This window comes from Phodopus roborovskii, unplaced genomic scaffold (genome assembly GCF_943737965.1).
Source record: "Phodopus roborovskii unplaced genomic scaffold, PHOROB, whole genome shotgun sequence".
In the NCBI taxonomy this organism is placed as follows: domain Eukaryota; kingdom Metazoa; phylum Chordata; class Mammalia; order Rodentia; family Cricetidae; genus Phodopus; species Phodopus roborovskii.
Window position 1 is genome coordinate 24,208,472 of NW_026126434.1, and position 26,487 is coordinate 24,234,958.

At 43.1% G+C, this 26,487-nt stretch overlaps 1 protein-coding gene across 1 annotated transcript in view; it reads left to right on the forward strand.

Annotated features, from left to right (window-relative positions):
• Window positions 1-38: 38 nt before the first annotated feature.
• Window positions 39-26,487, forward strand: part of Hsf2bp (heat shock transcription factor 2 binding protein) — a 73,803-nt gene continuing 47,354 nt past the window's right edge. The window contains exons 1-5 of the mRNA XM_051187033.1: window positions 39-141; window positions 2,241-2,508; window positions 3,442-3,592; window positions 15,274-15,377; window positions 25,667-25,816. Of these exons, the coding sequence (XP_051042990.1) occupies window positions 2,443-2,508; window positions 3,442-3,592; window positions 15,274-15,377; window positions 25,667-25,816 (471 nt within the window). The 5' untranslated portion in view covers window positions 39-141; window positions 2,241-2,442. The remainder of the gene's footprint in view (window positions 142-2,240; window positions 2,509-3,441; window positions 3,593-15,273; window positions 15,378-25,666; window positions 25,817-26,487) is intronic.

The window sequence follows — 26,487 nt, forward strand, 5'->3', positions numbered from 1 at the left end:
GCGCGCGGGTGATGGCGTCACAGACGCGCTCGCTGTATCGCGCCCAGCAAGCCCGCGTGCCCGTGGCGCGAGTAGTCGCTGCAGCTGTGCTGGCGAAGTACATCCTGTGGGTGGTCCAAGTTCAGTGCGGTTGGCGTCGAGGTTAGTTGGGGGCAGATTTCCGCCAGGGAGACGCCTACGGCTGGTTTGATGCAGTCTAGAGTCTAAGCACCGCTAGCAAGGCTCGGTCGGGGAATAGGCGCTCCAGCGACCCCCACTCACTCAGTGTCTGCAGAACTCGGCGGGCTTTCCTGGGTAGAGTTGAGACCCAGAAGGAAAGGCGTCATCCAGGCAGCCCCGGCCTGATGATACACAGGGGCAATGCTCCCCGCCTCCATTTTCTCCATCGTAATGTAGAGTCCGGATGTAGGCGCAGTGTTATAGAGTGAATGACCCACCTCCCATCTATGTCCTGCGATAGGTGCAGAGGTAGCGAGGAGACCTTGCCGTGTTGTAGGACAGGTGCGGGGTTTGGAGAGGAGGGAGAACAACCCATCCCTGCATCAAGGGCACGTACTGGGGTTTGGTGTGGCGAGAGCAATCCATTTCTGGGACAGACTCAGGGATGTGTAGTGACAAGAGAGCAAGTCTTCCTGAAGCGTCTTGGACAGTTGCAGGCTTGTTGAATGGGGAGTTAGCAAAAACCCTAGCCACAGCGTCTGGGTCAGGTGCAAGGGTGTCCACCTGCAGTAAAGAGAAATGACCTGTCCTGGCAGCAAGCAGGGCGGGATTTGGAATCTAACGGGTAGGGAACTTGCCTCTGTCCTTAAGTCATGCAAAACACAGTTTTGAGCCATGGTGTCATAAGGTTTCTATGGCTACAATGAAATACCATGACTAAAATGCAAGTTGGAGAGCAAAGGGTTTACTTGGCTTACACTTCCATATTATTGTTCATCGAAGGAAATCAAGACAGGAACTCAAACAAGGCAGGGAACTGGAGGTAGGAGCTGATGCAGAGCACATGGAGGGTGCTGCTTACTGGCTTGCTTCCAATGGTTTGACTAGCCTGCTTTCTTATAGAACACTGGACCACCAGTCCAGGGATAAATAGTAATACCCACAATAGTTTGGGTCCTCCCCCATCAATCATTAATTAAGAAAATGCCTTATAGCCTGCTGTTTATGTCAGAGGCAGGCAGATCGCTTTGAGTCCAAGGCCAGCCTGGTCTACAGAGAGAGTTCCAGGATAGCCAGGGCTACACAGAGAAACCCTGTTTTGAAAACAACAACCACAAAATCCTTTACAGGTCTGCCTACAACCTGATTTTATGGAGTCATTTTCTTAATTTATTTTTTATTGTTATTATTTTTTAAAATTTGATTTTTCAAGACAGGGTTTCTCTGTGTAGCCCTTGATGTCCTGGAACTTCCTCTGCAGACAAAGCCAGCCTTGAACCTGGAAACCCACCTGCCTCTGTCTCCCAAGTGCTGGGAGTCATTTTCTTAATTGAGGCTCCCTCTTCTCAGATGACTTTAGCTTGTGTCAAGTTGACATAAAACCACTCAGCACAAATGGGAACATACTAATCCCACAAGAAAGAAGTCTTAACAATTGTGCTAACTTTAGGGATATCCAAAGCCCTAGATCATCAAACATATTCTGTGGATTCATTAGCACGTTGGGGGAATTATTAGATTAGGATATCCTTCCAAACTTTGGTTATTTAATTTTGGTCCTCCTACCCCCTTGTAGCCCATACTAGACTCTCCCTTGCTATGTAGCAAGGCTTGAACTCCTTCTACCACCCAAGTGTTGGGATTATAGTCGTGTATCACTACAGCCAGCTTCAGACTTTGGTTATTTCATACCTCATTTACCTGGCCAAATAACTCTTCTGTGAATAATAAACAAACAAACAAAAAAAAAGTATCCCTCAACACAGGAGTGCTTTGGGCCAAGGGATACTGTTCTGCGTGGTTTCTCATAAAGGGGGTGTGGATTTGGATTTGGCTGTAGCATCCTCTCCTTAAACAGGAGAGGACGGATTCGGCTTATTTTGACACCCAGCCCCCCCTTTTTTGTTTTTGTTTTTCAAGACAGGGTTTCTCTATATTGCTTTGGAAGCTGTCCTGGCACTCACGCTGTAGACCAGGCTGGTCTCGAACTCACTGAGATCCGCCTGCCTCTGCCTCCTGAGTGATGGGATTAAAGAAGGTGCGCACCTCCAACGCCCGGCTACCCAGGCCTCATTTTGCAGGTGACAAATTTGAAACACAACTGAAACAATAAAGCTGCAGCAGAGTCGGGTCAAAGTTATCCTTGGAACCAGAGGTCCAGAGAGCACAGTGCGAATTTGGCGAGATTTGAACCTCGTGGCTTCCCGTCTGGTCCCAGCATATTCCAGTTCCCGCGCTTTCTGTTCACTCTGAGATCCCGCACGGAGCAGACGGTGCGCGACCATGGCCACGACTGGGGACGAGGTAGCTGCCGTGGGCGAAGGGCCTGCTATTGAGGAGACCTTCCGGGTCAGTGAGATGGCCCAGTGTCTTGCTCGTGGGAGCTGCAGACTCTCGCTCCCCTCAGGGCGGGTCCAGATCCTGAGGAGATGTCCCCGTGGCTGCGAGGCTGCCCAGGGTGGGAGACTGGAGGCGCCGCGGTCCTGAGACCTCTGAAGGCCCTCAGTCAAGTTAAAAAGTGGTGGTCTAGGTCTCAAGCCGTGAGGCTTTTGGGGTAACCAGAGCTGGTGACTCGGTCAAGAGAGAACCTCGTTGATGCCTACTTCCGGGTGACGCCATTGGTTGCTGGCGGTGGATGGTAGGGGTTGCTGAGGCCTTGAGCAGCCCACAAAGGTCCCATTCTGTAGCCCCTCAGCCTTGGGCATATTAAATTGCAGGTGTTTTCTTTGGCTTTTATGCTCATGTGTACGTTTTATCCCCCTCTTCCGATATATTTGTTCTTACCAAGTCAGAGCCTTGATTTGCTGCTCACACTTCGAACTCCTGGGCAAGCTCATCTTTGGGCCCCAGTTTCTTGAAAAGCTATGAGTATAGGTGTCCAGCACCACTCGTCTCTATAAAACCCATGTGTACACACACACACACACACACACACACACACACACACACACACACACATCCATATACATGCAACAGAAGGTGTATCAGTTACCAGGGGTCATGGACTAGGCCTATAACCCCATTAGTAGGGAGGCAGAGGCACAAAATGCAGCATAGTATATGTCGTTCCATAACAGCCAGGGCTACATTGTGAGACTTTCCCTCTCAAAAAAACAAAACAAAATTGAACACACATGCATGCACATAAAGGTACATACGTAGACATGCTTGTGAGGTAATTTTGAATGTAAGAGTCTTGAAAGAAAGCAAGTTGATTTGGGGTGCTAGTTTTGGTCATCTGAAGAGAAATACTGTATTGTTAAGATCTACTTGCTCTTTTAGTACATAGAATCTAAAGAAGAATTTGTTAAAGTCAGAAAGAAGGACCTGGAACGACTGACAACTGAAGTGATGCAATTACGGGATTTCTTACCCAGACTACTAAATGCTGAATTAATGGAAAGTTTCCAGAAATTAAGGATTGTAGAAAAAAGTGAGTTTTACCTTGTGTATGTTGCTTGTCTTTATGTGGGCTGGGGAGTAAGTTTTCAGAGTTGAGCTGAGTCCAGGATTGCCAGGACTTATCTATTCAGTATTTTTACATTGAGCAGTATATCAACTACTAGTCCAGGACCCTTTTAAATTTCTTGGAGGTATCTGGATTGAGTCAGCACTTGCCCAACTGGGATTGAATTGCAATTAAATCTGTTTTTGGTGGTTAAAGCTAATTTGTCACATCACTGTCAGCCCTCATAGTGTGGCTTCACAGTGTATAGCCAAAAGGCCTTTGTAATATTTCTAGCAGTATGTCCAGATAAGGAACTTTTTTTTTTTTTTTTAATATTTTATATGTATGAGTGCTCTATCTGCATTATGACCCTATGCCAGAAGAGGGCATCAGATCCCACTACAGATGGTTGTGAGCAACCTTGTGGTTTCTGAACTCAGGACCTCTGGAAGAGCAGCCAGTGCTCTTAACCTCTGAGCCATCTCTCCAGCCCTGATAAGGAAGTATCTTGACTCAAGAATGCAGGTTTTTGAGCCAGACATGGCAGTGCATGCCTGTAATCCCAGTACTTGGGTGGTGGAGGCCTGATGATCAAGAGTTCAAAGTCATCTACATATTGAGTTCAAACCCTAGCTTGTAATACATGAAACCAGCAATGTGATGACCTCCTTGGAAGTGGGGGACCATCAGATTGCCTAAATTGAGGAGTAAGCCAGTAGGTTCCTAGTTTGTGCATATGTACCTAGCCTGTGAGCCAGCCCTATCCAGTTAGAAGGGCAGATGGTCACGTATACATGGTACCATGCACTATTCTCTCAGGAGTCTTTACCATCAATTAACTTTTCTGCCCCATGCTGTTTGGTGGCTGGTGGACTCTGCTGACTGGAATTGGCAGAGCTGGGCAAAGAAGGCTTCTCTGAGCAAAGAGGGGGAGTGGATGGGAGGGAGCACTAATCTGCCCTCCACCATGCTCCTTACTCAGGTGGTTATATTCCTCCACAGCAAGTGCTCCTTCCTGGTAGCCTTCTCCACAGTCTACCTCTTAGTGGCTACTAGTAACACCATTCTCCCTCAGAACTACAGGGCTGTTGCCTTTCCGTGGGTATGTCACCATTCTTCGTGAGGGCCTTCTCCTGTGCCGGGCTATTGACTTTTTTTAATTTTTTTAAAAAGATTTATTTATTTATTATGTACACAGTGTTCAGTCTGCATGTATGCCTGCAGGCCAGAAGGGGCCACCAGCTCTCATTATAGATGGTTGTGAGCCACCATGTGGTTGCTGGGAATTGAACTCAGGACCCCTGGAAGAACAGTCAGTGCTCCTAACCTCTGAGCCATCTCTCCAGGCCTGGCTATTGACTCTTAACTGCTTTGTTCTGATCTCATTCTTACCTGGCAAGTTTTGAGGGTAATTGGTCTTTTTATGCATTTATTTCCAAGAAAGAAAAATGCCGCCTGTTAGCACAGTGCGTTAGCCTTGTTGATTGTTACTCTGTAAAATATTCTGCAAAATTCACTAGGGTCTCATGAAGTAGTTTTGAGGTCGGTCTCCTTCCCAGGTCAGTCTAAGGACCACATGGAATCTTTGGTAACTTCATTAAGGTCAGACTACAGGGGATGTTTGCTTATGGTTCCTGACCTTCCTGGGCTGTTGTCACTTTTCTGTCTCTGATGATGTCCTCTTGGTCTCCTTTGCCCATTTACCTTTCTCAAGAGTCTTTAGACAGTGCAGGTGCTTGAGGCTCAGCTTAGTCTGCTTTCTCTGTAGCTTCCAAGGCAGTCTCATGCTCACACATCGCCTCAGTCACTATTGGATGCTGGTGGCTGCTGGATGCATCTGTGTCTTCAGTGTGTGCCTTACCCTTACTCTTACTTGTCATCTTTTCCCACTTGTCCTGTTCCCATTCAGACTCTAAATGTCTGTCCTGACCTAGTCAGCAACAGATCCGCATTTGACAAGGTCAGGTTTATGTCTCATTGAGGTATGCATGACCATATATGAGAAGAATTGGGAGGCACCTCATCAGGTCTTGAGGCATGGTTGGAATTTGGTGGTTTGGAAATGAAGCAGTGTTTATTGTTAGAGATGGCTTCACTACATATCCTGGGCTAACCTTGAATTCTCTGTGGAGCCCAGGCTGGCCTCAAACTGTAGCTATTCTTGCCTCTGCCTCCTAAGTGCTCAGGCAATGTTTTAACAGCTCCTGTCAAGGTGGAGCTGTGTATAAAGTGGCAAGTAGAGTACGAATTTGAAGTGGACCCAGGTCTTGTTTGCCTGTAAACAATGAAGTTCAAATAAATGTAGAACACTGTTTAGACATACCGTACCCACACCTCTGAGTCTAGTGGAGAGTCTGGCTTTTTCTCTGTGTCACTGTAAGTCTTCAGGACAGGTCTTAGTTTTTTTCCTTCTGAAGTGCGGGATTTTTCAACATAAATTTGATGAATAAGAAGTGAGCAGCCACTCCAAGAAGGGGGTGCTGTGACACTTTCCGGTTAATGAGAGAGACACAGTTTTCTGTTTCTTTGGCAGTTGGTGTTGTCTGTGCCCACTGTTCTAGCCTGACAAATGGTAGGGCATATATTCACTTAGCAAGATCACTTGTACTTTCTTCTGTCTTTCTTATGATTCCCTTGTGCTTTTTCTCTCTGGGCTGCCTTGGTCTCCTCAGAAAACAACCCCAGATCAGACACCTTGGGTTCTCCCTTTCTCTAATGAGTTCTGTAATTCTTCCTTGGAGATGTATTATGACTTCAGTAGCCTGTCTTTATCTCTGCTGTTTTGATGGAATCCTTGTGCTTGCCTCCCTAGGCAGTGTCTACCATTCCTAACCTGGGTCGTATTTGTCTGATTCTGTCATCCCACTCCTCAGGTTAAACTGTTAAAGTAGCTGTTCCTAGTCCTTAGGATAAAGACTAACTAACAGACTGCTGCTTTGCCAGGACCTAAACAGACCTTACTGTGGCTGTGAAGCCTTTGTATTGCTGGGTGAGCCTCATCCACAGTGGGTGACTGTTCTGACTGCCTAGACATGATGAGCTCTATATTAGGCATGGCCCCTGTGCTTTTCTTCCTGGGAAGTCACTGTCAAATTTCAACTTAGGCTTACCCTGACCACCTTTGCTTTTCTGACTGAGGTGTGTTGAAGAGATGGTCTTCTAGAGTACCCTTTACCTAGTTTTTGCTTTTGAATTTACTTACTTTCTTTTTTTCTTCCTTTCTCTCTCTTCCTTCCTTCCTTTCTTTTCTTTTTTTTTTTTTTTTGAGACAAGGTCTCACTTGGGGTAGCTGTGGCTGGCCTGGGATTCTCTGTGTAGATCAGGTTGGCCGTTCATGCACAGAGATCCACTTGGCTTCTGAGTGCCTGAGTTGATGAGATAGGTATCAGATAGCATGGGGAACCCAGTCCTGAGCTATTGGCAGTTCCTTTGAGAAGCTGTGTAGGTAAATAGTAGTTTGGAATAATACTGATCAGTGCCTGTCTAAGCATCTTTGAGAGTCAACACTGAGGAAAATGCAGTTTCTTTTTTTTTTTTTAAATTAAGATTTTATGTGTATGAGTGTTTTGCCTGCATGCATGTGTGTGTATCAGATGTGCCATGCCTGAGGAACTTGGAAGAGGGTTTTAGATCCTCTGTCACTAGAGTTACAGACAGTTGTGAATTTCCCTAAGGTTCTGGGAATTGAACCCAGATCCCCCAGGTCCTTTGAAAGAGCAGCCAGTGATCTTAACCACTGAACCAACTCTCTCCCCGCCCCAAAGCACAGTTTGGTTTGGTTTTTTGTTTTCTTTGTTTTTTGTTTGTTTGTTTGTTTTTAGAAGGAAAAGAAAAGATGTGTGAAAGTCATAAATGGGAGTAAGGATCAGTTTTTTTATTTATCAGCTGGTTTTCCTGCCTTTGAAGGACTTGGGTATAGCAGAAGCAAAGATGGTAAATGTAGGATGTTTATAGAGGATGGGAGGGGTTTTAGTGGAGGTGAGAGGCATTTGGAACTTTAAATGGAATGATAATAAGATACTGATGAAGTGATGTTTTCAGGAAAACAATTTGAATATCATGAGTTTGAAGGTCTGACTGGGTGGAGGAGTAACGAGAGTGTTCCTCAAGGCAAGTCCTAGGCTCCATTGGACTCTGACTGGGTGGATGGAACAGGAGGAACATGAGAAAACATGATGGGCTATGGTGATGAAGTGAGGGCACAGCCTACTAAGGTAGGATCAAGGCATGATGGAAATAAGGAGGGTGGGACATCTGTGTCCTGCATGCTGGCCAGCATTTTGTTCTGTCCCCTGGAGCTATAAAGTGTTCATCCAAGCAGAGTAGAGCACTTGCCGGTTACATACAGGGTTCAGAGTAAGATCCCTAGGACTATGCTACCTATCCTGAGAGTCTCCTAGGACAGGGGTTCTCAACCTTTCCAATGGATGACCCTTTAACACAGTTCCTCACTCTGTGCTGACCCCCAACCATAAAGTTATTTTTGTTGCTACATCATAACTGTAATTTCGCTACTGTTGTAAGTCATAATGTAAAAATCTGTGTTTTCTGATGGTCTTAGTACACCCCTCAAAGGGGTTGTGACCCACAGGTTGAAAACTGCTGTCCTAAGATGTGGCAAGTAGAGATGACTTAACCCCTCTAAAGGGTTCTTAGCCCAGTAGCTTCAGTTGTGACTCAGGTACAGTGAACTTGTAATAATCTTGACTTGAGGTTTACCCAGTAGAAAAGTTCATAAATACAAAATACACCCATGCAAACATTATTAGCACTCTTCAGTATTGAGCATTGGAGGAATGTTTTTGTAAAGAAAGAATCCTGCCAGCACTGTTGTTTATCATGTTCAGATCTCAACTGAGAGTGAGATGGGGGAATGAGAACACTGTGGGGCTTTCAGAAACCATGTAAGATCATCCAGTTAATAGGTCAGAGTCCATGACTGAGATATTCTGTAGTTTTCTGTCTCCTGTAGTGATTGGTGCCTTCAGTAGTACTGTAAAGGGTTGGCTGCTGGCACCTATTGCTGGGCAGAGCCAGGCTCAAGGAGCAGAGCCTTATGAGAATAGGGAGCTTGTTTGGCAGTTCTAGTGGGGGAGCACAGCTGCTTATATGTACTTGGCTGAAGAATGATCCTCCTTAATTAGGGAAGGTTATCCTCTTCAACTGGATATTCAGTTTAGTAGGGATGCCCATGCATGGCGAGGGAAGAGATTCCTGCCTAGCCAGCCAGATAACTCTTATGAGAAACAGGGTGAAAATGTCAAAACCACATTGCCCTGATATCCAAGAGTCTTGCGATTTGAAATGAGACAGATGATTGGGATTTTTAAATACTACTAGAACTGCTTGTGAGCTTGAGGATCTTGATTTGTGAGGGCCCTCTACTGGTTAGTTGAAGGAATCCACAAGAACACAAGTTGATTGTAATCCTAGGGAACAATAGGAAAAATTAAAAGAAACACAAACAATGACAGTGTAAAGGGAAATATGTCACAGGTGCCATATAACCAGCAAGGCCACCAGAGTCCCAAGGGCCTGGGGTGGGGGAAGCCAGAGGCAGCTTTATGAAGGAGTGGACTTAGAAGACAGTTAAAGGAATCCTAGAAGGAGTTTATTCAAGAGAGATTGGATAGCATTTGGCATGGTAGGCAAATGTGTTTCAGTTTAGCATGTTGGAAAATGCAGGTCATGCTTGTGTGGTCTGCCCACTCTAGCAATGGATTGGCTAGACTGAAGCAGTGTTCAGCAGTTCAGCTTATGTGGTGGACCTTCTGTGGGCTATTGTATTAGTCTGTGAACCTGAGATATTTAGCAGCTCCTTTTGAATAGGAATCTTTGGTTGGTAGTGGCCCAGATCTGGGTCTTTAGTTTAGGAACCCTTGAGCCACTGCAATCGCTTACTTCTGGGAACCTTCTAGGATGCAGAATCATACTGTTTACTTTGGAAAACCATGTGAGTAGGAATGCCTCGCAAAGGGCCGGCAGTCTAAGGAAACCCTGGCAAATTGCAGAAGTATCAATCAGATATTTCCCAGAAAAGAGACCTTCAAGTCTAGCCCTCAGACTGGGACTTTGGAAAAAAATTTTCACAGAGGTAAAATGAGACCTGTTGGGGCCTAGTCCGATATGACATTGTCTGGAGAATTTTGAACACGGCTTTGGAGTGAGGTCTGTGTGAAGTGTAGGGAGCCCAGAAGAGGAAGACAGGATGAAGAACAGGCCATGTGGGAGTAGAGGAAGGGAGGCAAGGGACAGTCAATCCTCCCTCTCAAGGGTTCACAGTGAGCTTTGCTCTGCCAACACCTAGACTTTGGTTTGGAAGTCTTCAAACTTGTGAGACATACATTTCGGCTGTTCTAAGCTACCCAACACATACTTTATTCCATATGCTGGGAAGCAAATGCACTACCCAAATCTCAGCTCAAAGTAAAGATGGAGCCTGTCAGTATTGCACCCACTTCTTCTCTGAACCTGCCAAAGTGAAGGAAGGAAAGAGTTAATGGTTATTTAAAAGTATTTTTGTTTTCAGACAGCTGTTTGGTAAAAAACATTTCACATGAGTGGAAAATGATTCATGAACTTGTTATAAACATGCCAGGTAACAGAGTAATAGAAACCAGACCCTAGTGTGATCTGTTTCAGAAACCCTGGTTTTCATTGGCAACTCTCTTCTGTCTGAATAGGCTGAATGCCGAGATAGTCATTCTTATGTTATCAAAGCTGTCAAAGCTAGGTCTGTAGCTGTAGCAGGAGGATGGTGATTTTGAGTCCTGTCAGGACTACAGAGTAAATTTAAGTTCAGTCTGGGCTATCTTGCCTCAAAAATGAGGGGAAAAAAAAAAAGAAAAGAAAGAAAAAGAACCTGGAGAGATGGCTCAGTGGTTAGGAGCACTGACTATTCTTCCAGAGGACCCAGGTTCAATTCCCAGCACCCACATGACAACTAACAACTGTCTGTAACTCCAAGATCAGACAAACATTCAGACAAAACACCAATGCACATGAAATAAAAATAAATTATTAAAAAAATAAAAAAAGATAATTGTTGAAAACCTAAAAAAAAAAAAAAAAATGAAAAAAGAGGGCTGGTGATATAGTGATAGAGGGTTTACCACACATTCACAAGACTTTAGGTTCAATCCATAGTGATACTGTTGTGATTTATTTAAAAACACTGAAGAAAAGTCATGCCACAAAACAAGGCTCACATAGGTTTATTTGAAGAGAGAGAAGGGGCAGAAAAGAAGACACACTCATCATTGGGGACAAAAGTAGTGGGGGGGGGAGAGAGGGAGAGGAGAGAGGAAGGAGGGAAGGAGAGGGAGAGTGGGAGAACTAGAGGGAGGGGGGAGGTTGTTTTAAAAAGGAACGTAGTGAATGTGCACAGGTGGTACTCTTAGTGGCCGCAGCTGAGGGTGTATCTTTTCAGGACCCCAAGGACAGGCCAGTACAGATACCTGAATACTAACAGATGCCAAGCAGCTAACTACCTCCATCACTAACAAAAAAATCACAAACTCAAACCTATCAGGCTAGGTGTGGTGGTCCATACCTATAATTCCAGCCCAGGGAGGCGGAGGCAGCTGGATTCTGGAAAATGCAGTGAGAGTGTCATTTAAATCAGTAAGCAAAGTCAGAAGAGCTATGGGAAAATAGTTGTTCTAAAAGATATGCTGCGGTTGAAACAGTATGTGGTGGGGCTGGAGAGATGGCTCAGGTTAAGAGCACTAGCTGCTCTTACAGAGGTCCTAAGTTCAATTCCCAGCAACTGCATGGTGGCTCATAGCCATCTGTAATGAGATCTGGCGCCCTCTTCTGGCTCTCAGGCATATATGCCGACAGAATACTGTATATGTAATAAATAAAATCTTAAAAAAAAGAAACAGTATGTGGCACAGATGGCTTTTGTGTATTACTAGTCTGTCTAGTGTGCTGCCCTCTATCCAGTTTATGTAGCTAAAGATTCTCCTCTGTTTTGAAAAACCAAAAGCAATGGAAATAGGTTGGGTGAGAGACTCTTCCCTGTTTTCATATAGAGTTTAGTTTGTGTAATATGTCTCTGTTCTGTGTATATTATTTCTGTTCCTAGGTTTAAAAAATTTGCAAAATTAATGTTATTTTTTGTGAATTATTTTTATGACTGTTTTAGAGATATTCTGTAGACTAGGCTGGCCTGGAATTCACAGAAGTCTGCCTGCTGCCTCCTGAGTGCTGGGATTAAATGTGTGTGCTACCACTCCTGACCAAGGGTAGTATTATCTCTCTCACCCCCAAAACACACACACACAAGGTTTCTCTGTAGCTCTGGCTGTCCTGGAACTCGCTGTGTATTGTAGGTCAGGCTGGCCTTGAACTAAGAGATCCACCTGCCTCTGCCTCCTTAGTGCTGTGATTAAAGTTGTGGGCCACCAACTACTCCTCTACTAAAAGTAGTAGTATTCTTCCTTTGTTTGCTTTTTTTTTTTTTCTGTGAAGCTTTGGTTGTCTTGGAACTTGCTGTGTGGATCAGTCTGGCCCTGAACTAATAGAAATCTTACTATTTCTCCCTCTGGGAGTGCTGGGATTAAAGACATGGGCCACCACTGTCCAGTTTAAAAACATTATATTCTTAAGGGAGAAGATCTGTCTTAACCAAAGCTATATTTTTCTACCCAAGGATAAAGGCAAAGAATATATAAAGAAATGATATTCATTTTGTGAAAAATATTTAGGTAGTACCTACAATGTTCTCTATGCTTTCCTAGGCACTTGGGGTAGTGCATAAAACAAAACATGACAGTCCCACGTCCTGGTGATGGTGGTCGGTTGCAAGCAATGCTCCCATCTGGCCACAAGGCGGCAATCTGACACAACTGATACACCTGTTGTATATGGTGGTTATAGTCTTGTGAGCAGTGGCTTGAAATTTTCTGGGGTTCCAATATTTAACAAGGGCCTTGTTAAGCCTGTCACTTTTGGTATGAAAGCCTGTAGAAAGTTCACATAAAACTATACAGAGATGACCTAACCATAACAAAAGCACTGAGTTATTAAAATTAATTCCTATATATTTTTTACATGACAAGATTTGTAGAGATTTAATTACCCCATTCCTTTTGGGTGTGTCCGAGTAGCGTAGTTCAATAATAGAAGCAGACTTGAGTTAGCTACAATGAGAAAAATTGAAGCTACTGATAATTTTATTATTTAGTTTGTCTGGTTATGTGGCATGTATTTTATAGTCATATATGATTATAATGTGCATATGTGTATGTATAAGTAACATTCAGCACTGTTACATATTCAGCAATATTTTTGTTTATTTGTGGTTTTTTGTTTTGTTTTGTTTTTTTCAGGACAGGGTTTCTCTGTGTAATAGCCCTGGATGTCCCGAAACTTGCTTTGTAGACCAGACTGGCCTCAAACTCAGAGATCTGACTGCTTCTGCCTTCTGAAAGCTGGGATTAAAGGTGTGTGCCACCACCTCACAGCTCAGCAATATTATTTTTAAGGCATAAAGTTCCACTGCTCATTGGTTTCTTGGGTGGTCATGATTATTAGGACAAAGTAGAGTTCATATAGCATGACATACCTGAAAGTCAGAGAAGAAAGAAAGCTCTGACGTAGGGGAGAATAAATAGCCCAGCATAGCTTGCATGCTTCTAGGAAATGTGAGTGGGAGCTTGCCAGCCAGTTTCACAATCTCCAGCTTGTCTGTTGACCTTTGGGTTCTAATCTTCCTTCTTGGACAGGGTCTCAAGGAAACGTAGACACTCTCCTTATTTCTTTCTGCAAAACACTCGGGATGCCAAGCAGCTCTAGGCAGCCCCCAGGGTTTTTTGTGTGAGTGTTCCCTTGCCTTCTCAGACCTCTGGAGCACAAAGCCCTGCCCCTTTCTTGGCCTGCACTTCATTGAGGGTGGAGAGTAGATGGTCTTCCATATGTTTTTAGACACGCTGGCTCTCTCCCTTACCTGGTCCCACTGCCCACCATTCATACTCTCACACTGCTGTAGCTTAGCTCTCTTGTTCACTGTGTTCCTTTTCTGTTACTGGTGATGAGAGCAGAGGCTGTTGATTTGAAGTACTTTTTTTTTTTTTAGGTTTATTTACCTTTTATGTGGATGTGTGATGTGTGACTACCTGCATGTATGTATGTGTACCACATTACATGCTTGGTGCTGAGGTCAGAAGTCAAAGTCAGAGTTACAGGCAGTTGTAAGCTGCCATGTGGGTGCTGGGAACAAAACTGCAAAAGCAGCCAGTGTTCTTAACCACTGAGCCATCTTTCCAATCCCCCTGTGTCTTTTTGTTTTTCTCTAAAGATTTATTTATTTATTATGTATCCAGTGTTCTGCCTGCACATATACCTGTGGGCCAGAAGAGGGCACCAGATCTCATAACAGATGGTTGTGAGCCACCGTGCGGTTGGCTGGGGGTTGAACTCAGGACCTCTGGAAGAGCAGCCAGCACTCTTAGCATCTGAGCCATTTCTCATATAAATCTTAAAAAAAAAAAAAAAAAAAAGAAAGAAAGAAAGAAAGAATGTAAATTCTCTTTACCCCTCTCTGAGGAGCTATTGGCAGTGACTGGGAAGGGGAGTAATTTTCTTCAGTGGTGTAGTCATTGCCCATGCTCTATGTCATGCAACATTAAACTCAGAAGGACACACACACACACACACACACCAAAAAAGCAGCAACAAAGAAGATTAGAGTTGGCAGAAACTTCTTGTTGATAAGGTGGTCATCAGGAGTTGGATGGGCATGAGGATAATGGGGGTGGAAATGAGCAAAATATATTACATATATTCATATACTCATTAATAGAGAAATTTACAGAAAAGAAATGCAAGTCCTAAGGCCCACCCATACCCACAGAACCACAAGCTCTATGCATTAGGTCCCAAATGTCCTGGGATCATGATGCACATTGGGCTTTAGTCAGCCATCTTGGTACATGTTGGCCAAGTTTAACTTCTTAGCCTTGAAACAAAACTCTTAAAAACTTGAATTAAGTGTTCAATTTTCTGGAACATCAGTATTTCTGCAGTCTGACTGTATTTAAAGTTGACAGCATTTTTCATTGAGTTATTGGTGTGGGTGTCTTGGTTTTTTTGTTGGCCATTTGACTCATAAGCTGAATGGTTATGGTAGAGAGGAAGTGTTACATAGTCACTACCCCCTCACTAGCATTTTCTTGCCTTGTTCTCTGTTGCTTCCCGCCTCCATGGACTACTACTGCAGTTGTTCCCATTGAGTCAGTCTGCCAGTTGGTGGGACGTGCTTTGTGAGTCAGCTCCTGCTGGCACCAGCCACTCATGAGATGCCTTCTGCTTTTTATGGCACAGATACAGGTTTGTGCCATGAGATAGTTGGGCTTCTCAGCTCTGCCTTCAGTCCTTTAAATAACTCATTTTCTTGAAGCCTTGAGTACTTGTCTGGCAGTAAATGAGGTCTTAAAATCACAAAGTAAGACAACAACAGAATCTCCTTCAGGACTGGAGGCAGTTTAGTATCATAGTGTGCATGGGCCCAGTGTTCATTCCCCAGCATCCATCCATCCTGTGCCCCTGAATTAAACAAGATTTCTGGTGTGACTTGAGAAATGGAAGAGGCCTCAGAAACAGTACCGTAAGAGTGTTAAGTATGACCTGACATGTCTTGAGTGTTTTTCTGTCTCTCCTAGACCTGGAAAGGAAGGAACAAGAATTAGAGCAGCTGAGATTGGACTGTGAACACTTCAAAGCGCGGCTAGGAACTGTCCAGGCAGACAGCGGGAGGGAGAAGAAGGTAGGCACCAGGCTCCTTTGCTCATAAGGAACAGCTAGTCTCACATTTTCTGTTACCCCTCAGGAGATTGTCGTTTCAAGTAAGTGTATTTTAAGTACATTTGGAAGGTAGGTGAACTAACTGTTAACAGAGTTTACAACCATTTAAAATGTAGATGATTTGCTTCCTTTTTTTGTACATTTAGAGTTTGTGTGTGTGTGTGTGTGTGTGCATGTGTGTGTGTGTGTGTGTGTGTGTGCTTATGTGTATGCATGCAGGCTTGTGTATGTTTCACTTTGGAGGTCAGAGGACAATTTGTGGGAGTTGGCTCTCTTCTTCCATGTAGGCTCTGGCGTTTACCCACTGAGCATCTCACTAGCTTTCTTTTAATTTTTGTATTTAAAAATCTCCTTCAGCTGGACATGATGGCACATGCCTTTAATCTCAGCACTCAGAAGGTAGAGGGAGGGCAGGTGGATCTCTGAGTTTGAGGTCAGTCTTGCCTACATATTGAGTTCCTTGGCTGCTAGGCCTACATAGGGAGACTGTCTCAAACAAAACAAAACAAAAAGGTGTACTTTAATGTACATGCTTATAACAGTAAGAATGTGGGAGAAAATATTGTATATATGATAACTTATAATTGGTGGTAGATATATTAAGTTAGAAGTATTTCTAATTAATTTATGTATGATTAATTGATATTTAGGAAAAACTAATTTTACTATTGGAGGAGACTATTTTTTAATAAATTATTTTATGTGCACAAGTATTTTTGCCTGCATATATGTCTCTGTAGCATGTGTGGGACTGGTTTCCCTGGGGACTAGAAGAGGGTGCTAGATCCTCTGGAAATGGAGTTATAGACCACTGTAAGCTGTGATGTGGGTGCTGAAACTGAACCCAGGTCCTCTGTGAAAGCAGCAAGTGCTTTTAACTGCCAAGTCACCTCTCTAACCCCTATAATATACTTTGAGATATTTTTACAATTGGATGGCATACATTATTTCATCTTTTATAAAACTAGTTCTGTGCTGCCACTTGTAAAATTTTGGGCTTGCATATCTTTGTATTATAAAATAATAAAGCAATAATAGTGTTGAACAATGATAGCTAGTATGTTTTGGATATTTGCTGTCTCCTAGTAGGCACAGAACTGTTGTGTTCCATGTGCTCCTCTCACCCTAGGCATATCAGCAGGTATTACTATTGTACAAGAGGTTAAATGGCTGGTCCCAGGTCATATTGCCTGTGTGCTAATGAGTGTTAAGGATGCTTGTGGTTGTAGTAGAGGTTTTTGAAAACCGGGAGAGTTGGCTTGTATTTTAAAATATTGCATAATTTCTCTTCCTTCTCCTCATTTTTACTCTTTTCATATCCCCCAACTCCTACTTCCTCTCAAATTCATGACCTGTTTTTTTAAAAAGTTATCCTTGTTATACACACATACACATACAAATTAATAAGTGTATAAATGCAATTTGCTTAGTCTATTGAGTGTTGCTTATATTATATGATTCTAGGGCTGACCTCTTGGTATTGGATAGTAATTAGGGGCTTCTTCCCTCTCTCAGCACTTGTGAATTGCTTGTAGTTCTTCATCTAGGGTTGGGCCCTGTGAGCTTTCCTCATTCACATTAGTATGTCAGCTGGTGTTGGAATTATTCAGGTCTTGTCCAGGCAGCCATATTGTAGACTGGTATGGCTTCCCTGTCATATTTAGAAGACATTTTCACAGTGGACCTTGTGGTCCCGTGGTTCTTACCATCTTTCCAATCCCCTGGAAAAAGGAAATTTAGGAAATTTTAAGGTAGTCCATAATTTGGGCTACCATAGGGCTTTTGCTGTGTAACAAACAAACAAACAAACAAAAAGCAAAACAAACAAACAAACAAAAAAAAAACCCAACCCTTTTAGCTAGACCTTACAGTGAACATTTAAAGGAGAGGGGAAAAAAAGAGTAGAAAGATTTAAAATTAAACTGGCTAAAAAAGGTCATATTTAAAGTTGGGACTAATAAATAAAATGGATAATCATTAGAGACTAGCACCATTGTTTGTACCAGGCCATTGGATAAGATGCCTTGAGGGCAGCTCAATGATCACAGAGAGCCTACTCATCCTATAATTAAGAGTATAACCTGGTGTTAATCCTAGCACTAGGGAGGCAGAGGCAGGTCATTCTCTCTGAATTTGGGGCCAGTTTGGTCTACATAGTGAGTTCCAGGACAGTTGGAGCTATATAGAGAGACCCTGTCTCAAAAAAGAAGAGTGTAAAAGTTCAAGTTCATTGAAAAGATGAATTAAAAAATCTACCTACAGAGGTACCCCTTTGCTAGAGGGCCTAGGGAATTGTCCCCCAAGTTTGTTTTGAGCTAGAGATTAGAGATCTTTGTGCATGTTAGGTAAGAACTGACCTACCAAGATGTAATATAGTCCTCCAATCTTGCTCAGTTACCCAGACACCCCTAGGCTAGCACAGTTTAACATACTGTAAACAGAACTATGGGTGATTCTGATGGAGTAGCGCAGAAGACCAGAATGGTTTATAGAGACACAAAAAGTAAAGCCTGTGCTCAGGAGTGTTGAAAACTGGATTAGAGAACATTAAGTGAATTTGTCTACACTGGGAACTGGCAGACCTTGCTGTCTTAAATCTGATGTTTTTGCAAGGCAAGTCATAGAAGCTTCTCTCAGATTTCACAGGAATGTTCAGGAGGCCAGATGATGTATGGCAGTGGTAAGAGTACTTGGATGTCATAGCCCTTGGGTATGAGAGCAGTAGACGAAGCTGTCATGGGATGGATACCTCAAGAAGCTGAAGATACTAGGAATGTTGACTGTTTGCCAAGGAGAGCTCTGGACAGTGAGCCCCAGCCTTTTGGCACCATGAACACACATGGCACTACATGCCTGAGATGCCAGCCACTGAGCTATGGGAGCTTACAGTTGCCAGGTTGGTTGATTTCCATCTTGCTTTGGTATACGCCCACCTTTCCCTGTTTTCCTTTTGGAATAGAAGTCTTTGCTCTGCCTTGTATTTGGGAAATGCAAAACTTTCCTTTTGGTCTTATGGGGCTTACTGGTGAGAGCTTGTCTCGAGTCTTAGGGAAGTTTGTACTTGTTGGTTGAGCAATGTTGGAGCTATTGAGACTTTGGGGAAATGAAATAAAATGTTTTGGGGTACACACAGTATGATTCTATCATTTTTTTAAAAAATGAATTACATGTGGCCTTGTTGCTACCTTTGGAAATTAGGTATGGTTTTAGGACATGTGGTAGAAGGAGGTGTGTTTGGGTGTCAGGCTGACAGAAGGTGGACTTGTGACAGTTAATCTTGGTTGTCAACTTGGACGGAGAAATATTGAGGACATTAGTAAGCAACATTTCTGTTGTGCTTGGGAAGGTATCTCTAGAGATGGTTAAGTGGGGAGCTGCTACTCTGAATGCTGCTTGTGTCATACAATAGTCTGAGAACCCAGAAGGAATAAAAAGGCAAGAAGGAGAAAGCATAGATCTGTTTTCTACTTCTGCTTACTGGTGTCCCTGAGGTGAACAACTTCGCTCTGCTCTGCTGTCCTGTCTGCAGGATTGAGTTGTGAATCAGATTGCCTATGGACTGAAACTCTGAAACCTTAATGGAAAGGAAACCTTTATCCTGTTACCTTGTCCTGTTAGTAGGCATTTGTCAGTGACGAAAGGCTAACAACATACCAGGTTGGTACTGAAAAGGGTCATGGAGCAGGCACATTATAAACAGGCATATCAAACTAAATAGGGCTGGCAACTATACCTTAATAGTAGAGTGCCTAGCATGAATGAGGCCTTGGGTTTGATCTGGTACTGCATAGACTGGGCATGGTGATATATGCCTCATACTTGGGAGTTGGAGGCAGAAACATCAGCAGTTCAAGATCATCCTCTGTTAAATAGTGAGTTTGAGATCCGTCTGGGTTACATAAGACCTGTTTTAAAAACAAACCTCCAAACAAATACAGCAGCTAGCTAAGTCCTTTTCAGATGTTCTATATTCCCAACAGCTGTGCCTGTACCAAAAGGCTGCGATTACCAAGACTCTTTCTCCTTGTCAGCCTCTACACCCCAAGATAGCCATCTAGTTTCAACTCTCCTTTTTCCATGATCCAACTAAGTTGCTGCATTGAAGAAGAGGAACCTGCTTCATTATAGCTTTAGCAAAGCTCCTATATAGGAACTCCCGAATTGCCGCTTACACAACACAGTCATGTTTTTGCTTCCATACTTTTTTTTTTTTGTTTTGTAGACCAGGCTGGCCTCAAACTCACAGAGATCCACCTGCCTCTGCTTCCTGAGTGCCGGGATTAAAGGCGTGTGCCACCACCGACCAGCGGATTCCATACTTTCTTACATGCTGGATTCAGTCAATTCTGTCTTTGTAATAATATCTACCCATACTGGCAGTAATATAATTCAGTCTTGTAGTTGCTGGATTCTTTCCTGGTTCCTTAGCTCTAAAATCAGCTTCCAGTCCTGCCTCATGATCTGGACAGGCCTGGGCATGGACCACAGACAGCGCTATGGAAAAGACAGCTGCCAAAGACAAGTGGCCTTGTTATAGCCAGCTTGCTTATCCCTGTTCAGCCAGTGGGCTGTTCAACGGGAGATTTGACTGGAAATAAAAAATAGTCAAAGCTAAAATATTCCCTCATTTCTATGAAGGTCAGAGTACTAGGACAATGTTTGAAATCCCGATCAGTCTATCATTCAAAACAGGCATTTACTGAAAGGCAGCTGCAGCTGCTCCTCCTCATTTTTTTTTTTTTTTTTTTTTTTTTTTTTTTTGATATGGGGTCTTGATATGGCAGCTTGAGCTGCCTTCAACTCTGTGTAGCTTAGGCTGGCTGGCATTGCTCTTCCTGTCTCAGCCTTCTGAGTGCTGGAATGAAAGGCATTCATCCACAAGTTTGGCTCCGTGCACTGTTGTCCAATAGCATGTGTTATAATTTAAGAAAAGTGGTGCCTAAGAGAAAGACACCATGTGACAGGGTTCCAGCAAAGGGTTTTTTTTAAATTAGGGAAAGGGATCAAAAAAAGGGGAAAGAGGTTTTTGGTTTTGGTTTTTTGAGACAGGGTTTCTCTCTATATTGCTTTGGAGCCTGTCCTGGAACTAGCTCTGTAGATTAAAGGATTAAAGGTGTGTGCCACTAATACTCAACTTTTTTTTTTTTTTAAATTAGGGAAAGGGATCATTTAAAGGGGAAAGGGAAGTGGGGAGACTGATTTCTGAAGACAGGAGCAGCAGAGAGGAAAGGGGAGGGGGAGGAGGGAGGGGAGGGGGCAGAGAGAGAGAGAGAGGAATGGAAAGAAAGAGGGATGGGAGGCCTTTTAAAAGGGAACATAGTGAATGTGCACAGGTGGTGCTCTTAGTGGCTGCAGCTGGGGCATATCCTGTCAGAACCCCAAGGACAGGCCAGTACAGATGCCTGACTACTGACAGCATATATCTTCCTCCATTAGCAAACCAGCCAGGATATAGAGACTGTCAGTTTTCTGTTAATATTTTATTTTTTTATATTTTTAATTTGTTAGGAAAGAGTTACTACTTTTAGTATGCTAAAAAGGAAGTTGTTACAAATATTAACACAGTTCTTCAAGAAACTTAAAAGTTTGTTTATTTTTAAATTTATGTGTATGTGTGCCATGTGTGCCCTTGGAGGCCAGAAGAGGCTGTCAGGTTTCCTGAAACTTGAGTTACAGGTGGTTATTAGCTACTTGATATGGAATGGAACCCGAGTCCTCTGTAACTGAGGAGCCACCTCTCAGCCCTCTAAGAAACCTCTTAAAGAAAAATTAGCTGGTAGTATAATCCAGATTAAATGTGAAATAACTATATAGAGATTTTAGAAGGGTTCTTTATTTGATAATTGTTTTAAAAATTTATATAATATTTTATGTAACATTCATCCATACAATGTATTTGGATCAAATTCCACCCCCTATCCTTTCCCTGCCAATTCTTCTATCGTGTCTGCATCACTTTCATTCCTAGCTCTATTTGCTCTCTTAAGTTTGCACATGCTCTTTTGCTCTCACACTGTTCCCCCCATTTCTTAATACCCATGGAGTCCATTTAGTGTTGTCTGTGTGTGCATGGTTATGAGACTGTCTACAGGAGCATGAGTAGTCTCTGAGAGGCCATATCCCTGGAGAAGAGTGATTCTCCTTTCTCCAGCAGCCATCAGCTGCTAAAAGCTCTTCAGATAGAGCTGGGATTTTTATGAGCCCCCCCCCCCACCCCATGCTGGGATCTTGGCTGATTTGACCTTGTGCAAGCCCCAGCTACCAAGAGTTCCTGTGTGTAGCTGCATTGTCATGTCCAGCCCAGCAGATACAGTTTTTCTATAAACTGTACTCCTTCAGGTTCTTGAAATCTTTCTGCTCCCTCTTCCAGAGTGGCCCCTCAGCTCTCTCTCTCTCTCTCTCTCTCTCTCTCTCTCTCTCTCTCTCTCTCTCTCTCTCTCTCTCTCTTGTCTGTGTAATATAGATGTTCTATTTAAAACTGAGACTGCAGCATTCTGCATGTTGACCATTTATAGGTCTCTGTATTAGTTGCCATCTTCTCTAAAAAGAAATTTGCCTGATGAGTGTTGAGACTGCACAGATGTTTAGGTATAAAGATAAGAACTTAGGGGCAGGTTATTACTGTGTCCATTTAACAGAATAGAAGTACTGTTCTTCCTTAGGGCTGAGGACTCAGCCAGATATGGATTTTGGGGGCCATTAAACAGTACCATGAAATAACTTTCATCTTGTGGAGTGAGATTTAAAACCAATCAGAAAGTGGTTGGTTACCTCCATAGTACTTTTGCTGCTATTGGACCAGTGGGTCTAGCTTGTAGGGTCACAGCTGAAGAAGACTAATAATACCCCTCCCTGTAGTGCACATATAACGTAAACTCTTCTCCCCTGTTTGAATGGATTATTTGTCTTCTTTCAGATACAGTTGTTTCTCAGTATCTGAGGGGAATTATTTCCAGGACTCCTTGTGGATATCTTAGGGTGTTCAGGACCTTACAAGAGCAAGTGAAGTATTTGCATATAGCCTATACTTACACGCTTTAATTTATCAGATTATTTATGCTTTCTAATTCAAAGTACAGGAGATTTAAATTATTACTATACTGGAGCTGGGGAGATGGTTTATTTGGTAAAGTGCTTGCTGTGCAAGCATGAGGTATTGAGTTTGATTGGTATTACTTACAAAAAATAGTCAGGTTTGGTAGCTTCAGGCCTCTATTGGTTGAATCAGTGGATCTAGAACCTGTAAGATATGTGTGGCAGGCCCTATATATGTTAGATTCAGTTTTTCTTAGCCTGTGGCTTCCCTCCCCTGAGTCCCCTTTACAGAATATTTCTGTGTAGCTCAGTCTGGCTTTGAACCCTTCAACTCCTGAGTGCTGGGATTACATGTGTTTACTAACATGTCTGGTTGAAGTTTGAAATTTACCTTCCTGCTTTTTAAAAAGTGGATCAGTGTTTTGTTGTGACATATTTTAGAAGTTCTATATTTGCAGTTTCAGATAAATGTATTTATTAAGTAAATAGCCAGGAAGAGTAAAAGAACAAACAGAAAATAACAGATAACACCATCAAATGTGACTGGTATAGCCTGATTGGGAGCAAACAAAGGTACTATCATCTAGTGGAGGCTTGCACCACCTAACAGAAATGGACTGGAGCTACTGGTTGGAAGGCTCTCCATTTAGTTCCTACTGCAGGCATGTTGTTCCACGGGTTCAACAATAATAACCTCTGTTGGAAAGGGTTCACCTTGTGTGTTCTCGGGGACGCAATGTTTTTAATCCCTGAGGTGCTTGCTGATTTTCCTTCTCCCTGTTACAGAGCTCAGGAGAGAGGGCTTACCCAGAGAGGACACTTGGCATAGACATGTTGGAGTCTGAGACAAGGGAGGGCCCCTTTCCCAGTATGCTTTTAGTATGTTTAAAAGCAGGGCAGATTACAATTATGCTGTGGTAATGTTGTGACACAACCTAGAGTCACCTGGGAAGAGGGTGGCAGTTGTCAAGATCAGTCCATGTCTAGAGAGTTGTTTTGGTGGGATGGACTACTTGCCCTTAATTTAGATGGTACCATTTCAGGGTCTGCACCCTGAACTGTGTATGAGCACAGAAAGCTAGCTGAAAAGAAGCAAGCATGGTCCTATCTGTTTTTCTCTGGTATTGATTGTGGATGTGATGGAGGGAAGAAATGAGAACAAAGTGTAGTGATGCATAAAACATGCCCATGACTTTGTCAGTTCAGTTACATATGTGTGAAGGGCAGTCTAGGAATCCAAACTGCAGTATCACAAAGTCAGACATGAAAAACACATAGTTCACATTTTGAATTTTAAACTTTTATATTTTTATTATATATGTGTGGATGTTTTGTCTATATGTATTTTTGTGTACCACATGTGAGCCTGGTATTCATGGAGGTCAGAAGAGGGTAGGTGTTGGGAACTGGAGTACAGGCATTGTTAGCCACAATATGGGTTCTGAGCATTAAACCTTCATCTTCTGCAAGAGGAGTCAGTGCTCTTAACCACTGAGCCATGTCTCTATCCTCCCTGACCCCCCATTCTCTTGAAACCTCAGGCAAAAAACCCTTCTCTTCATTACTGAATACTGACTTCTTTACAAAAAAAAAAAAAAAAAAAAAAAACTTAAGCCATCTAATATAATTTAAATTGTAGCTGAACTAATTGTGTTGGATAGAAATGAATTTACATAGGTTTTCATGTTTTTCAGTTTATTGCTCCCTTCTTGGTGGTGCTGGGGGTGGAATCCAGGGCCTTATGCATATAGGTAGGCACATGCTGTACAACTGAGGATACCTTCCACTCAGTTCCCCTCTCAGGAAATGCTGTCTCCTTAAAGGGGATTTTAGCATGGTCACTGGGGAGGCCGAGTGTAACAAAGTATGGGTTTTTCCGCCTGCCGCCGCTGCTCTTGACCCGCCGCTGCGCCAGCCCCAAATAATACACAGAGACTCTGTATTTGATACAATGCTGTTGGCCCGGTTACTTGTTTCTTATCGGCTAGCTCTGCCTTAATTATTAACCCATTTCTGTTGATCTATGTATTTTCACATGGCCTTCTCTTACCAGGGAGGTGGCTGGCGTCCAGCTCTCTCCAGACTCTCCATCTTGACTCCTCCTTCCTACTTCCTATTTCCTCCTTGTCTCCTAGTCCCTCCTATCTTCCTTTCCTATTGGCCAACAGTGCTTTATTACTAACCAGTATGAGAAACATATACAGAATGACATCTCCCATCAGCCGAGAAACTCTCGAATCGACCACCTGAAGAGAACTCCTCTGGATATACTGTTGTGAGAGTCATAGGGAGAATGGTTTTCTTCTTTCCTTAACAAACCTGTCAGAGGTGTTCTTAGAAGCTGCTGAAGGGAGGGCAGGAAACCGCCCCTGGCCTCCAAGGCCTTGGTATTCATGCACTGGGCCTGAGCATGTCTGGGGTATTCACCTTTGAAGCTTTCCTGTCTGGTGTTAGGTCTGCTGACTGATTCTGGTGTCATTTCATAACCGCACATGCTTTTCATGTTTTTCAGTACTTTTGATGATACTCTCGTGAGCACTTCTTCATAGTTTGCTTAGATCAGTGGTTCTCAACCATCCTAATGGTGCAGTTCATTAATAGTCAGTCCCTCACGTTGTGGTGACCCCCAACCATAAAATAATTTTCATTGCTGCTTCATAACTAATTTTTCTACTGTTATGAATCATAATGTGAATATATATTTTCTGATCATCCTGGGTGACCCCTGTGAAAGGGGCCATGACCTACAGGTTGAGAACCATTGGCCTAGAAGGAAACTTCTTACAGTTCTTTCCCTAAACTCAATGTAGAATCTGCTGGTGGAATGAATATTTGGTTGTTACAGGCTCCCTGATGAGAAGTGCTATGCTGTGTGGGCTGCATGTTAGGTTGCTACTTTGCTTCTTAGCCTGGTGGTGCTGCTCAGGGTTTGGTAACGTGGCACACAAGTCACCTCTAGTTTTCTCTTGAATGGAATAATATAGTTCTTTACAGTTATCCCTAAGTTATAAAGAAGTGTATTCCTCTCTAAGCTTGGAACTTTAGTGTTTACATGTGGATTGTGGCTCAGTAAGGGCTAGATCCTACTTGTAGCAGTTTTCTGGAATTCCAAATGTGTTCTCTCTAATAGGTATTGTGAAAGAGAACATATAATAGAGATTTTTGAGATTGGATGCTAGTTATCTGTTTTCTGTTTCTATTTTGTTGTGAATTTAGGAGAAGTTGGCTCTTCGACAACAGTTGAATGAGGCGAAACAGCAGCTCCTCCAGCAGGCAGAGTACTGTACACAAATGGGAGCAGTTACCTGTACCCTCCTCTGGGGAGTCTCCAGCAGTGAGGAAGTCGTCAAAACCATTCTGGGAGGAGTAAGTTGTGTGGCACTGTTGAATGTGCCTTGTGACCTGGAAGAGACAGCATGTGTGCCATGACATTGAGCCCTGCCATGATGTAAATTTGCTTTAGTTCATTCATCGGGATGGTTGCCAGGTGTCTCTGCTGTTCATTGTGTCACCTGGTGCTCTGGGGATGTGTAAAATGAAGTACCATCTTTCTGTCCTGGCACCCAAGGGGAATTTTTGATATATCAACCACTTTAATGTTTATATGTAAGAAATTTAACAGCAAAGTACTCATATGTGGTTTACCTCTTGGGTAATATATTACATTAAAATTTTGACATTATATATGTGTCTAATACACACACACACACACACACACACACACACACACACATCTAAGAAAACTTCCTATAAGGAGAGGAATTTAAAATGGCCCTTGATGAGTAGGTAGAAATGGCAGAAAATGTGTGTTAAGGACAGTTCCAGAAGATAGAATCAGTCAAATCAAAAGTATAGGGTGATAAGTCTGGCTTGTAGTAAGAGGGGAGGTCACTTGGTGGAGTGGAGGGCTCATGTACTGCAGCATGGGAGATAAGGCTTGTTGTTATTGGAATGTCATTTTGTGATTGGAGATAAACAGATGCTGGTCCCATTCCCCCCCTCCCCCCACTCTCCCACCCTGTGAGTAGAAGGCTGCA